Source organism: Nicotiana attenuata, chromosome 12, assembly GCF_001879085.1.
Source record: "Nicotiana attenuata strain UT chromosome 12, NIATTr2, whole genome shotgun sequence".
Taxonomy (NCBI): Eukaryota; Viridiplantae; Streptophyta; class Magnoliopsida; order Solanales; family Solanaceae; genus Nicotiana; species Nicotiana attenuata.
Genome location: NC_032000.1, coordinates 10,122,629 through 10,138,134, shown reverse-complemented (window position 1 = coordinate 10,138,134; position 15,506 = coordinate 10,122,629). Strand labels below are relative to the sequence as shown.

At 40.0% G+C, this 15,506-nt stretch overlaps 1 protein-coding gene across 1 annotated transcript; it reads right to left on the bottom strand.

Moving 5' to 3' along the window:
- LOC109235872 lies at positions 1-14,209 on the bottom strand. Its single transcript, XM_019402121.1, has 8 exons — positions 14,087-14,209; positions 13,874-13,940; positions 12,782-13,314; positions 9,221-9,332; positions 7,623-8,053; positions 7,098-7,529; positions 6,711-7,015; positions 1-517 (listed from the first exon to the last, which is right to left on the bottom strand). Exons 1-8 carry the CDS (start codon positions 14,207-14,209, stop codon positions 1-3), a joined length of 2,520 nt encoding a protein of 839 aa, XP_019257666.1.

The following is a 15,506-nucleotide window of genomic DNA, read 5'->3' as shown; positions in this document are numbered from 1 at the left end:
CTAGATGTGGTATCTCTTGACTGCATCTGTGTTGATGGGCTTGGGCCACACTTCACCATCCATTTCTGCTAGAATCAGTGCTCCTCCAGTCAATACTCGATGCACCATGTACGGACCTTGCCAATTTGGTGCAAACTTTCCTTTACCTTCATTTTGGTGCGGGAATATGCGCTTCAAAACCAATTGCCCTGGTTTGAACTGCCGTGATTTCACTTTCTTGTTGAAGGCTCTAGCCATCCTGTTTTGATAGAGTTGACCATGGGAAACTACATTCATTATCTTCTCGTCAATAAGCATTAGTTGTTCGTACCGATTCTTCACCCATTCTGCATTGCTCAGCTTGGCTTCCTGGATGACCCTCAAAGATGGTATTTCAACTTCCACGGGTAATACAGCTTCAGTTCCATAGACCAGAAGATAAGGCGTTGCCCCAGTTGATGTTCTGACTGTAGTGCGATATCTAAGGAGAGCAAATGGTAGCTTCTCGTGCCAATGCCTGTAGTTATCAATCATCTTCCTATGATGACCCAAAGGGTCATCTTTTGTTTTAGAATCCGTTTCCGTTTGAAAACCTCATTTTCTTTCTCCTCGAGTGCGCAGTCCGGGCACGTATCCGGAAAGCTTTTATGTGAAAAATTTAAGAAAAGACGATTTTTGGCTTAAAAGATAATTTTTGTTGACTTTGGTCAACGTTTTGGGTAAACGGACCCGGACCCGTGTTCCGACGGTCCCGGAGGGTCCATAATAAAATATGGGAATTGAGCGTATGCCCGGAATTGAATTCCGAGGTCCCTAGCCCAAGAAATAAATTTTTAAAGAAAATTGTTAACTGAAAAATGTAATGGTTTTTGGAAATTGAATAATGTTTGATATTGTTGGTATCGGGCCCGTATTTTGGTTCTAAAGCCCGGTACAGGTTTAATATGGTATTTAAGTCATGTTTGTGAAATTTGGTGTGACGACCCAAAGGGTCATCACCGGATTTCTCTTTTTCCGTGCTTCCGAGGCCGTGAAAACCTCACCTTTAGTTGCCTCGATTTGCGCGTGCAGTCCGGGCGCGTAGCCGGAAAGACTATATGTTAAATTCTGTGAAAAATTTCAAAATGTGGCTTTAAAATGATTAAAGTTGACTTCGGTCAATATTTTTGGTAAACGGACCCGGACCAGTGAATTGACGGTCCCGGAGGGTCCGTAGAAAAATATGGGACTCGGGCATGTGCCCGGAGTCGAAATCCGAGGTCTAGAACCCGAGGAAAAGAATTTTTCTGTGAAATTGTTTTTCTGGAATTATTAAGGAAAATGGAAATAAAAATTGATTAAAAGACTATGGTATCGGGCTCGTATTTTGGTTCTGACGCCCGGAACAGGTCTTAAATATGTGTTAAGCGCTTTCTGTAAAGTTTGGTCGAAATCGGACGTCATTTGACGTGTTTCGGACCTAAATATCTAAAGTTTGAAGTTTATGAAGTTAGAATGAAAAATGAGGAATTTGAGGTTTGATTCATTGATTTAATGTTATTTTGGCGATTTGATCGCACGGTTGAGTTCATAGGATGTTGTTGAGTTAGTGTATGTGTTTGGTAAGGAGCCCCGAGGGCTCGGGAGTGATTCGGAGGTGGTTCGGGGTGTTTTGAACTTAGTGAAAATTGCAGAAAACTCAGTTCTGGTGTTCTGGTATTTAGTTCTATGCGATCGCATAGGTTGCTTCGCGATCGCATAGTGTAGCCTTCCATGTGCCCACATTTGTTCTATGCGATCGTACAAACTCTTCCGCGATCGCATAGGTTTGCTAGCTCCTTCAATGCGAACGCAATTGATACTCCGCGTTCGCACTTCGTTAAAGTCCAAACCTGGACTGCCTATGCTTTTCCTCTATGCGTTCGCAGAATGACTTATGCGATCGAGATGATTTATTTCCCTTTACCCTATGCGATCGCAATGCCTTCTCCGCGATCGCATAGGGCATTTTTGCCTGGTTAATTTTAAAAGCTCAAAACAGACCCATTACGGGATTATTCCTATTTCTTCATAAAACTTGTCTTCTCCAAGCTCTAGGGGCGATTTTTGAAGCTCTTCTTCACCAAAGTCTTTGGGTAAGTAATTTCCCACCTAATTCCTTCACTCTTATTCATTAATTACTGAAATCCTAGACCTAAATCATGAAATCAAAGTAGAAATTAAGGGTTTTGGGTAGAGTTAGGTTTTTGAGAATTTTGGGTGATTCAACCTCAATTTGGGGTCGAATCTTAAAACAAATTATATATTTGAACTCGTGGGGTTATGGGTGATTGGGTTTTGGTCCGAGCCTCGTGTTTGGACCATGTGGGCCCGGGGTTGAATTTTGGTATTTTTGGAAGAATGCTAGGAAATTCATATCTAGGCTATGGGATGTTGCCATTGAGTCTTTATTGATATTATTGAATTAATTATGCCTAGATATCATTGTTTCGGAGTCGGATTGTAGAGGAAAGGCGGTATTTGAGGATTGATTGCTATTCTTTGGACCGAGGTAAGTGTTTGATCTAACTTTGGCTTGAAGGAATAGGATTAGAGTGTTATTATTTGCTAATTGCTAAATGATCGAGTACGGTGTATAGGCATGGTGACGAGTATCTNGGGTAAAGCTATACTAGAGGCTTGAGTTGATTTTGGAGCATTTGAGGTAAGTGTTTGATCTAACTTTGGCTTGAGGGAATAGGATTGGAGTGTTGCTAATTGCTAAATGTTGAGTACGGTGTATAGGCATGGTGACGAGTATCTATACACCGGTGTCTAGCATGACCGTGGGTCTTTGTATGTACTTATCCTGATATTGTTATGACTCTTCCATGTTAATGATGAATTCTATGCAATGTGAAGAGTATGAGGACTAATTATGAATTGTAAATTCTTTGGAGCGTTGGCTCGAACGATAAAAAGACTATTGAGTAAGAAATGAAAGAAATAGAAAGAGATATGATTAATCCCTTGCCGGGATGGTTTGAGTATATTGATTATCACCCTTGCCGGGATGTGAAAGTATTGTTGTTGCTCCCTTGTCGGGATTTAGCTGTTAATTGTGTAATTCCCTTGCCGGGACATTTCTTATTATTTGTTTATCCCCTCGCCCCGTTTGGTTGTGATTACTGTTTGGGTAAGGAAGAGTGATAATGCACGAAGTGTCATTCCGTGTCATGTTTTGATTATATTTGCACGAAGGGTCATTCCGTGCCATGTTTTGATTATATTTGCACGAAGGGTCATTCCGTGCCATGTTTTGATTATATTTGCACGAAGGGTCATTCCGTGCCATGATTTGAGAGTATGAGAGGGAAAGCACGAAGGTTGATGCTGTGCACTTTACTTGATTACTTTTGGCGAGGATGAGGGTAAAAGCACGAAGGTTGATGCCGTGTAATTGTTGACTTTCCTGCTCTAATTGATTATTGTTATTGCCCTGTTGCTTACTTAAATTGTTGACTTTATATCCGGACTATATTTCCCCCATAGTATGCTCCCCTCCCTCTTAACTGTTTAACTTCTTTGTTCTTTCCTTTTATTGCATATATATATATATATTGAACTGCACAGGTTGGTTTGATAGTCCTGTCTAGCCTCGTCACTACTTCACCGGGGTTAGGCCAGGCACTTACCAGCACATGGGGTCGGTTGTGCTGATGCTACACTTCTGTGCTCTTTTGCACAGATCACGGTACCGGAGCAGCTTTTGGACCACAGCAGTAGGATATTGATCGCGAGCTGACTTCAGTCCAGGGACTTACGAGGTAGCCTAGCTGGCGTTCGCAGGCCGGAGTCCCTTTCTATGTTTTCAGTTTGTTTTCATTGTACCGAGACAGTATTTCTATTCAGACTTGTTTGTAGCACTCTTTAGTAGTTCGTGAGATAGCGACACCAGTCATGGGTAGAGAAATGTTAAACTTCCGCTTTAATTTAAATGACTCGTTATATTTATATTGTTCTTGTTGAGGTGAAATCAGGGAATGTTTTAAAAGGTTTGGCTTTCCTAGCTCCGATAGTAGGCGCCATCACGACTCCCGATGGTGGAAAATCCAGGTCGTGACATTTGGTGAGAAACGGGACTGATTTGACGTGATTCGGGCGTTCGGTTGTGAAAATAAAAAATTCAAATCTTCTTAAGGATTTCATGAGTTTTGGTGTTAAACTCGTTGTTTAAGATATTATTTTGGCGACTTTATCGCACGAGCAAGTCTGTATGATGTTTTTAGACTTGTGTGCATGTTTGGTTTGGAGCCCCGAGGGCTCGGGTGAGTTTTGGATAGGCTTCGGAGTGTTTTGGACTTGGAAAAATATTGCAGGTATTCCAGTTCTGGTGTTGGCCTCTGATCTCGCAATTGCGAGACCAGAGTTCGCATTTGCGAAGCCTGACAATGTTGCAATTGCGAGCCACTCATCACAAATGCGAAAAGTAGCTGGGCCAACAGTCTTCGCAATTGCGAAGAAACCTTCACATTGCGAAGTAAAGCTGGGAGGGGTACTGGTTGCAAATGCGATCATTTAGTCGTATTTGCGGAGAATCATGTTCGCATTTGCGAACCGTCCTTCACATTTGCGAAGGCAGCAGAAATGTGAGGGGTTCGCATTTGCGATACCTTCCTCGCATTTGCGATGCGAAGCTTAGGTCACAAATGCGACATCTGCAGCTGAGTAAAAGGGTCTTAGACGGGATTTTCAAATCATTTCTCAAATTTTCAAACCCTAAGCTTCAAGAGGAGATTTTCTAGAGAGTAGTTCTTCCCCAAATCATAGGTAAATAATTCCTAACTCATTTCTTTAAATTTATTTCATCTTTTTGCAAGATTTCATCACAAAATCTAGGAATTTCCATGGGGAATTGAGTGTTTTTGGGTAGAATTTAGGAATTTCGAAATTTTGGAGATTTAGACCTCAAATTGAGGTTGGATTCCAAAACCAATTGCATATCCGGTCTCGGGGATGAATGGGTAATCGGATTTCGGTCTGAACTTCGAGTTTTGACCAAGCGGGTCGGGGGTCGGTTTTTTGACTTTTTGGGGAAAATGTTGGGAAATCTATAATTATGCATTGGAATTGGTTTCTTTAGCGTTTATTGATGTTATTAAGTTAAATATGACTAGATACGAGTGGATTGGTAGTGGAATCAAGAGGTAAAGTGGTATTTGAGCTGTGAATTACCCGTTGGCTTGAGGTAAGTGTTTGGTCTAACTTTGACTTGAGGGATTAGGGATCCCCGACTTGCTTGCTATGTGAGATACCATGTGTGCGGCGTATAGGTGTGGTGACGAGCACCTATGCGTTGCCGAATTACCTTTTTAGCATGTTCCCTTTCCCCGTTTCCCTATATATTGCTCTCATGTCTTAATTGCTACTTGCTTATTAATGCTTCCATGCCTAATTGCTTCTTGTTAAATGTTATTTCTCTATTGGTGTTGTTAATTGTTCCATAGTTCCATTATATCTCACTGTTGGTTTATTGGTGCTTCATGGTACACTTTGGTTGGTCTCGCTGTGTAGTTTAAATTGGTGAAGTTTCATAATTGTAGTGGTATTCCCTTGTGTTGGTTTGAGGTGTAAGTGTTGTGGAGGATTTGAGTTAACTTGTGAAACACTTGTCTTTATTTTGTGATTGGTGTTGATATGTATATTGGGATCGGGTTGCACGCCGCAACAGGAGGAATAAGGGTGAATGTGATTGTCTGGTGGGATCGGGTTACACGCCGCAACAAGGAGTAATAAGGGTGGACATGTGGGATCGGGTTGCACGCTGCAATAGGAGGAATAAGGTGATATATTGAGGAGTAATAAGGGTGGACTGGTGGGATCGGGTTGCACACCGGAACAAGGAGTAATAGGGGTGAATATGTGTACTGTTATTGATTATATGGTTGGATCGGGATGCGCGCTACATCATTTGTTGTTTATGTATTCATATTCTGTTGAGGTTCATAATTGTAGTGTTGAAACTCCCTTAAGGATTGGTTATAGCTGAGTATTGGTAGAACAACCGGATTTCGTATTCATTTAATGCAAGTTACTGTCTTATTTCATTTTGTACTTCCTTTCTGTTTTAGTATAAACTATTGCAGGTTATATATATTGTTATGCCCCGCCGTAGCCTCGTCACTACTTCGTCGAGGTTAGGCTCGGCACTTACTAGTACATGGGGTTGGTTGTACCGATACTGCACTCTGCACTTTCTGTGCAGATTTCGGAGCTAGTGGGTGATCGAGAGGTTGGTTGCTATTACTGCATTTAGGAGCCCCAAGGTAGTCCTGCAGGCGTCCGCAGGCCCTGGCGTAACCTCCTATCTTTACTTCATTTCTGTTTTACTTTTCTCCGAGATAGATGTATATTTTTCTTTCAAACAAATACTTGTAGTATTCGTAGACTGTTCGTGAGTTGTAACACCAGTTTCTGGGTGGTATTTACTTCCATTTTTGTTATTAGTATAAAAGTAATTAGTTAAATCATGTACTTTCGCTTTTATTTCCGCTGATTTAGTTCTTATTAAATTTTAATTATAAAATGGTGTAATATTCTGTAACGTTGGCTTTCCTAGCGAGTGCAATGTTAGGCGCCATCACGGTCCCGAAGGTGGAAAATTCGGGTCGTGACACTTCCGCAATATCTTCTTTATGTTCTTGTTGGTTGCTTCAACGACTCTATTCATCTGAGGTCGGTAGGGAGTGGAATTTTGGTGAGTAATATTGAACTTGTCACATATTTCTTGCATCAAGTCGCTATTGAGATTGGCTCCATTATCTGTAATGATTGACTCAAGAATTCCAAATCGGCGAACGATGTTGTTGCGGACAAAATCTGCTACCACCTTTTTTGTAACTGACTTGTAAGAAGAGGCTTCTACCCACTTTGTAAAATAATCAATAGCTACCAAGATAAATCTATGCCCATTCGATGTGGCGGGCTCAATAGGGGCAATGACATCCATGCCCCAAGGAGAACTCGTCACATTGAGTTCATTCGATGGAACTTGAATCAGATCACCGTGAATCTGGCACTGATGATATTTTTTGTACAAAATGAATGCAATCTGTTTCCATGGTCATCCAAAAGTAACCTGCTCGCAGAATTTTCTTTGCCAAAGTAAAACCATTCATGTTAGGCCCACATGTTCCCGCATGTATCTCTTCAATCAGCTTGGTTGCTTCTCTGGCATCTACACACCTCAACAGCCCTAAATTTGGGGTCCTCCTATATAGGATTTTGCTGTTTAGGAAAAAGTGATTTGCCAATCTCCTAAGCGTTCGCTTCTGGGTACTGGTTGCTCCTTCAGGGTAATCCCTTGTCTTGAGATACCTATTAATGTCACAGTAACATGATTCTCCGCCTGGCTCTTCATCCACATCGAAACAATAAGCTGGTTGATCTTGCACATTCACCTTGATAGGGTCTATGTAGTTCTTGTTTGGATGTTGAATCATGGAAGACAAAGTTGCTAAAGCATCTGCGAACTCATTTTGAACTCTTGGAACATGCTTGAAGTCCACTTTGATAAACTTCTTACACAACTCCTTCACAGAATGTAAATATGGTAGGAGTTTTGTGTTCTTTGTATTTCATTCGCCTTGTAATTGATGAATCAGCAAGTCTGAATCACCTATGACCAATAACTCTTGGATGTTCATGTCAACGGCCATTCTGAGCCCAAGTATACGAGCCTCATATTCTACCATGTTGTTAGTGCACAGAAACCGAAGTTTCGCTGAGATTGGATAATGTTGTCCAGATTCTGAAACTAGTACTGCTCCAACTCCGACTCCTTTGAAGTTTGTGGCTCCGTCAAAGAACATTCTCCAACCAGAATATGCTTCTGAAATGTCTTCTCCGGCGAATAATACTTCTTCATCTGGGAAGTACGTCCTAAGTGGCTTGTATTCTTCATCCACAGGATTTTCTGCAAGGTGGTCAGCTAAAGCTTGTCCTTTGACGGCCTTCTGAGTAACATACACGATGTCAAACTCACTTAGCAAAATCTGCCACTTCGCTAGCTTCCCTATAGGCATAGGTTTCTGAAAGATGTACTTGAGCGGGCATCCTGGAAATGAGGTAAGTGGTGTATGCTGACAAGTAATGCCTCAACTTTTGTGCAACCCAAGTTAAGGCACAGCAGGTGCGTTCCAACAAAGTATACCGTGCTTCATACGGTGTGAACTTCTTGCTCAAGTAGTATATGGCTTGCTCCTTCCTCCCAGTTTCATCATGTTGCCCCAAAACACATCCAAATGCATTATCTGATACAGATATGTATAACAACAGCGGCCTTCCAAGTTCCGGAGGTACCAACACCGGTGGGTTAGATAAATATTCCTTGATCCTATCAAAAGCTCGTTGACATTCCTCTGTCCATTTGGTAGTGGCATCTTTCCTCGGCATCTTGAATACCGGCTCACAAATCACTGTTGATTGGGCTATGAAGAGACTGATGTAGTTGAAGCGACCAAGGAAGCTCATCACGTCCTTCCGATTCTTTGGAGGTGGCAGGTGTGAGCACGTGATTTTTGCCCTAAGCAATAATTCCCAAAATTTCAAACAAAATAATTTTTCTAGTATTTTATAAATTCTTGTGAATTTTGTGGCGTTCTTTGGTAATTGTTGCATTTTTATTTGTGCATTTTAATTCATATGAAAAATATAAAAATACATTCCGCATTTGTTTTAGGTTCTAATTTCACATTTTAGAATTAATTAGTAAAGAAGAAAATAACAAAAATTGTTCTTTTGCATTTATACTCTTAATTTGTCTTATTTTACTTTTGAATTAGGAATTAGTGTAATCTTGGAGTTAATTTGGGGTTTTTACTTTTAATTTTGCATTTAACAAATTTCAAAAAATATATAAATGAACAAAAATCAAAAGAAATAAAATGAAATTGACTTGAGCTTAAATAAAAGAAAAATCAGGCCACCAAGATTGGGCCACTGTCAAATTAATCCCAGCCCAATGCCCCAAGTTTTTGCCAGACCAGCCCAAATCATCAATCCGGTCCAGTTCCCCCCCCCCCCCATGGCAAAACGACGTCCGTTTGGCGTCACTCAATCCTCGCCCGTCCACTTCCCCATGATCCTATCGGCCCTCATCGAACCCAAACCATCCCATAAAACTGTCCGAAAATTAACCCAAAATCTAAAACATTGTTTCATCTTCCTCGTACCTCCCCTGTAACGCCGGCGTTACCACCACCCTCCTCCGCCCTAGCCCCACCGTCTGCCACCGTCCCCCCACCGTCCGCCGTCGGCCGGAAATCATCGCAGCCAGCGGCGATGCTCCGATGACCACCAAAATTACACCCCAAATTCCCCTTCCCTTCCTTTACCTGAATCCACTGTCCGTTGCCCCCAAATCTTACCAGAACTCGTCAAATATCCGTTCGAAGTTTTCCGGCCAAGTCGCCGGTTATGCCAAACGGTCCCAAATTAACACCATGGGACCGCCTTGACCTCCTCTACCCAACCCCCATAACCACTTGTCTCGAACATGGCCGGAATTGCTCAAATATCCGATCGAAAATCCGGTCAAAACCCTAAATTCTCCAAACCCCACCAAATTAATACCACGTGACCTCTTCACTTCCCTCATGAGGAATTTGTCATCATTAGCGTTCAAATCTCACCAGAAGTAGTCGAATTTTGAATCTAAAGAGCTATGCGACTTTGGGAGTTGTACAGATGAGTCCTCTTCCTTTTGTGTTTGATTTTTTTTGCGTTGATTAAGATTAGATTAGTTTACAATTAGTGTGTTAGGCTCTAGATTAGGTCTATAGTCACTGTTTCTAAAATCGGATAACTATTAATTGTATAGCTTGTTTCTCTTCACCTGTTAAACGTTTGTTTCGTTTTGATCCTCCATCTGGTTTAATTATTTTCCATTTATTTTGATTAGGGAATGCATGTTTATGACTTGGTTTAATTTTGTTAGAGACTTGACAGGTTCAGTCGAATTAGTGTAGTTTGACATAGGGACTAGCATTTCTGCCTCCGTTTAGTGAAGTTAACAGTCGTGGCTGATTTGATAATCCAATAACTTGGTTATTAGCCTATTTTCTTTTGATCAGTTTCAATAAATCTTGTGTGTATTGTTTGTTTCAGCTTTAATGTTTTAGCATTTCTTTTGGTTAATCAGTGATTGTTGTTAACAATACTTCAGTGTAATGCCAAGTTCAATTAGTTGTTAATTAGATGAATTTGGCCACAGCAAATGGATTCAATTAGGGTAGAAAGAGGACTAAAATCTTTGGGTTTGGGTAGTAATTTCAGGATATTTCAAGGGTAGTTTAGACATGGGAAAAGGGTACTTTCATCAGATTTGGTAATTTTTAAAGGGGGGTAAGGATAGAATAGGGATTGTAACAAGTACAGAACCTTCTAGAATAGACTTTAGTATAGTTTTCAATAAAATAGGTGTTGTTACTTGGGTAACAAGTTTAAAAATAAGGGACTAAAAGCTGAAAATGAGAAGGACTAAAAAGAAAACTAAAAATCTAAAGGAAGCCTTAGGTTTTGCCTATAAAAGGCACACCCATTGCCTTGTTTAACAAGTTTTAGACCCTCTGAAAATTCCAAGAGTTTTTGAGCCTCAAAAAATTCCCCTAAAAAATACTCTCAAAGCTTCACAGATCTGTAATTTGAATTTTAAATCCAAGTTCCTTTAGGTCTGAATCTTCTCCAAAAAATTCAAAAAAGCAACAAAAACTAAAAAAAAAAACAATACTGTTACATTAGAGCTTCTCGTTTTTGGTTTCAAGTTCTTGTTATTTGATTGAAGAATTGTTTGTGTTTTGCTGGCCGAAAGTTCCGAGGTGTTATTGGGTTCATTTTCGAGTTTGCTTGGGTTTGATTGGGGTTTGGTTTTTGGTTATCCACTGGTAGCATTTTGATCGAGTCAGTCCTGGATTTTGGTTGTGATTTAGCTGTCTTCTGTTGAAGTTTTGCACTATCATCTACTGCTGCTGATCATCTTCCTCTCTTCTATCTCATTGCAATCTCAGGTACACGCTTGAATTCACACTGATGTAGCCTCAAATTGGAATAAAATGAAATCGTATTCCAGATCTGTGCTCACTTGGATGCCTATAATTGTAGTCGGTTAAATGATGTGTAGTTATTGGCTTTAGTTTGCTTGTTTGTATTATACCATGGACTGTTTAATTAGGATTAGTTCTAAGTGATTTGAACTATTTAATTTGTATCGGACTGTTGACATTCGTTAAGCTAGTGTAATTTCATTTAACGATTAGTTGAACGTTGATGACAACAAAAACATAAAAACTGATGTTAATTCTCCATATGTAGTTAACAACTGCAGAAGCATGAACTGATCTGCATTTGCTAGTTTACGGGTACGAAATCTGATTTGGGTTGTTCACAAGTGTAAAAATCAGGTTTTGAACTTTTAACACGAGTTGATCCACGTAATCATTGTAAATGTTGAAATGGCAAACTGACTCGCTTCAGTAGGAGCAATCATTTAGAGCTATAACATAGAAGTCAAGGAAAATACTTAAGTAATTTGAGTACTAAATTGCTTTGTCAGTTGGAATTATGATTATAGGCTGTTTATATTGAACATTGAATCTGTTATCAATTGTTTCCTGATTCATGTTTATTGTTGCACATACTGGTCCACGTCTGGACAGCTTCACCCATCAGAACTGGGCCAAACCTCTAAGGCCCAAACAATTGTTATAAGTCAAAACCTTTTAAAAATTATATTAGGAATATGGGGATTAATTTGCGATATAAATTCAAGTGTTCGAGTTAGGTAGCGGGTTCAAATTAAGAGGGTCCTCCCTTTTGTTTGAATTCGGACTTGAACTCGAGGCCTGAATTTATAAATGCAAATTAATTAGGCCCTTGTAGAAACAAATTAAATAGAAAATCATAGGTCACTTTAGGATTGGCCTTTAAATAAAAGTGGGACGAGCCTCGCCGAATAAAAATGCATAAATTGCGGGGGCCCCATTAAAAGCTTTATTAAAAATATTTTAGAAATTTGGGACATGCCATTTAGCGAATTTTCATGGCTTCCCGCAAAGTTAATAAGACACTAGCCACTTTAGGCGCGCTTTTAATAATTTACTTTCTTAAATACGGGTGTGCATTTCATGCGGCCCAAATCCAAATCCCAAAACGTTGAATAAGAGGTGTCGAGGATCCGGGCGCATTTCATGTGACGTGATCCAAAAACACGCTCTTAGACGGCGTTCACTTTCATAAAAAACTAATTAAAAGCGGTTGAATAATTCTTAAAATTGCACTATAGGTTGGAACTTGTAGTAAAAATCAGATTTTAGCCATTTATGATGATTTAAGCGACCGTGCTAGAACCACGGGATCCGGGGGTGCCTAACACCTTCCCTCGGGTCAACAGAATTCCTTACACAGAATTTCTGGTTCGCAGACTCCAATTGGGAAGTCGAAATTTTTCCTCGATTTGGGATTTAAATTAAACCGGTGACTCGGGACACCAAAAGCCCATCCTTTCCCGAGTGGCGACTCTAAAAATAAATAAATAATCCCATTTCGAATAATATCACTTTAAATGGGAAAACTCCTTTATACATTTATCCTTCGGGGTAGGTGTGTAAAAAAGGAGGTGTGACAGCAGGTCTTGGATAGCCTTTATCTTTGAAGGATCCAGCTCTATGCCCCGTCTACTGACAATGAAACCTAATAATTTTCCAGCTGGAACTCCAAATGCACACTTTGCGGGATTCAGCTTCAAATTGTATCGCCGCAACCTATCAAAGAACTTCTTTAGGTTTACCAAGTGATCAGAACTCTTCCGTGACTTGATGATGACATCGTCCACATAGACCTCAATCTCTTTATGGATCATGTCATGCAAAATAGTTGTCATAGCTCTCATGTATGTAGCACCTGCATTCTTGAGTCCAAAAGGCATCACCCGATAACAATACACTCCCCAAGGTGTGATAAATGCTATTTTCTCAGCATCATCTTCATTCATCAAAATCTGGTGGTAGCCGGAAAAACAATCAACAAATGACTGCAGCTCATGCTTTGCACAATTATCAATGAGTATGTGAATATTTGGGAGAGGGAAATCATCTTTTGGACTAGCCTTGTTGAGATCCCGATAATCCACACATATTCTGATCTTCCCGTCCTTCTTTGGTACTGGTACTATGTTGGCCAACCAGGTGGGGTACTTCGTGGCTCGGATGACATTTGCCTTAAATTGCTTGGAGACTTCTTCTTTGATCTTCAAACTTAAGTCTGTTTTGAATTTCCTTGTTTTTTTTGCTTTACCGGGGGACAAGATGGATCCGTTGGAAACTTATGAGAAACAATATTAGTGCTTAAACCAGGCATGTCATCATACAACCAAGCGAACACATTGACGTATTGCCTCAAAAGATCCACATATTTCTTCTTTTCTGATGGTGTAAAATGGACACTAATTCTTGTTTCTTTTATAGATTCCGAATCCCCCAAATTTATAGGCTCTGTTTCATCCAAATTTGGTTTTGACTTGTTCTCAAACTGCTAAAGTTCTTTAGTTAATTCTGCAGGCGGCATATCTTCTTCATATTCTTCAAGATCTTGCTTGTTATTTTGTTCACTTGTTTCATTGCATGTCACATTCACGGTGTCGGCATTTTTATTAAATTGTTTGCTGAAAAATAAAAAATAAAGAAAGAAAATTAATAAAGACAAAAAATTAAATGTAAAACGAAAAAGTTGATTCAGATTTTGCATTTAAGCTTCCAAAATATCGAGGCAAACAACATAAAAATCATAAACACGATTCAGGCCTCAATTTTGAATCATATTGTTAAGAAAGTACTAATTCAATCCATCTACCAAGACTCCCGGCGAACCGGGGATGGGGTACAAGCCCAATTGTTCAAAGCATCTCCAGGTGCGGCATCCCAAATAGTTGGCGTCTCAGTGCAATCTTTCTGAATCACATTGCAATCAGCAATGAATAAGTTCTTAACTCCTTCAACGAGGTCGTCTTCAACATCTTCATCTAGCTCATGAATAGTAACTGTCTTGGGGAATGACTGGCTTAGCAGCGGGATAGGCTGTGGCAGGACAATTTCACCTTTCTTCGACCAAAAGTGTTGCTCTGCCCTGGTAATGGAATTGACTCCACTATTCCATGCAACCTTGCTCCAAGTCCTCGACTAGGCTCAAAACCATTCTTCAACATTTCTAATGCCACCATCACTGTCACGACCCAACTTTCCCTCCGTTTGGGTATCGTGATGGCACCTAGTCTTAAGAACTAGGTAAGCCTAACAATTGCGGAATAACAACAATACATAATAACATCTAAAATTCTTCTAAAATAAATCCTTTATACAATGAACATCTTCCCAAAACCCGGTAGTACAAGTCATAAGCTCTATAGAGTTTTCGCTACAACTTCTAAACACAACCGTATGGAAATAGGTATAACAGTGTGAAAATAAAATAGGAAGGTGACTCCAAAGCCTGCGAACGCAGCAGCAGGTTTACCTTGAGTCTCCTCGGCAAGAATCCGCTCAGCTACTAACGATCAATACCTGGATCTGCACAAAAAAAAATATGCAGAAGTGTAGTATGAGCACACCACATCGGTGCCCAGTAAGTATCGAGACTAACCTCGGTGGAGTAGTGACAAGGAACAGTCAAGACACCCACTGGACTAATAAGCAGAACAAGTATAAGTATTGAAAAAAAACGAACATGATATCTATATAAAGACTAAGCGATATTGCTAACAACATAGAAACTACAATAAGGAAAGGAAACAGCAAGTAATAGTGGAAAACCATAATAAAGCTCATAAAAGTGAACAAAAAATACAACCCAAATTCGAAATCACAATACAGTAAGGACAAGTCATAACTCAGCAACTACGGCAGCCTTCACCTTGAGTCTTAACCAGCAAGCATCAATCAAATAATCAAACTCTTTTCAAGTGATAAAAATGGTTTGAAGTATACTTCCTTCAAATAAGTGTTCTTTTCAAAAGAGTTTCTTTCAAAATAATGCTTTCAAATATAATCTTTTCAAAAAGATAATCCTTCGAATATAAGTCACCCTGTGACATCTCATCTCATAATCATACAATACGGGTCTTAATACCTGAACCCTAACACTTGGCATCATGTGCCCTCATGACACCTCATAATCATACTGACAACTCACGTGCCCAAAGAGCCATTCTCACATGGAAGGAAAATAACAAGGGGTGCGTCTATACTCAGAAATCTCAAAGAGCCTCCTACCCGATAAGGGTGATTACCCATGTGTATGCTTGTGCAAGTGTCCTAACATAGTTCGCACCAACTAGTAAGTATAAGGATTGGATCGGACAGCACCTATAATGTTTACACAGGTATAGGATCAATGAAAACATCAGCTCAGAACACAATGATTTTAATAGGGGATCTCCCAGGATATCGTCCCGTAGTCCAAAACGTAAATATGTGTGCTAGGTATCTCTTGGTATCCCGAGGATCTCTTGGTATCCTCAA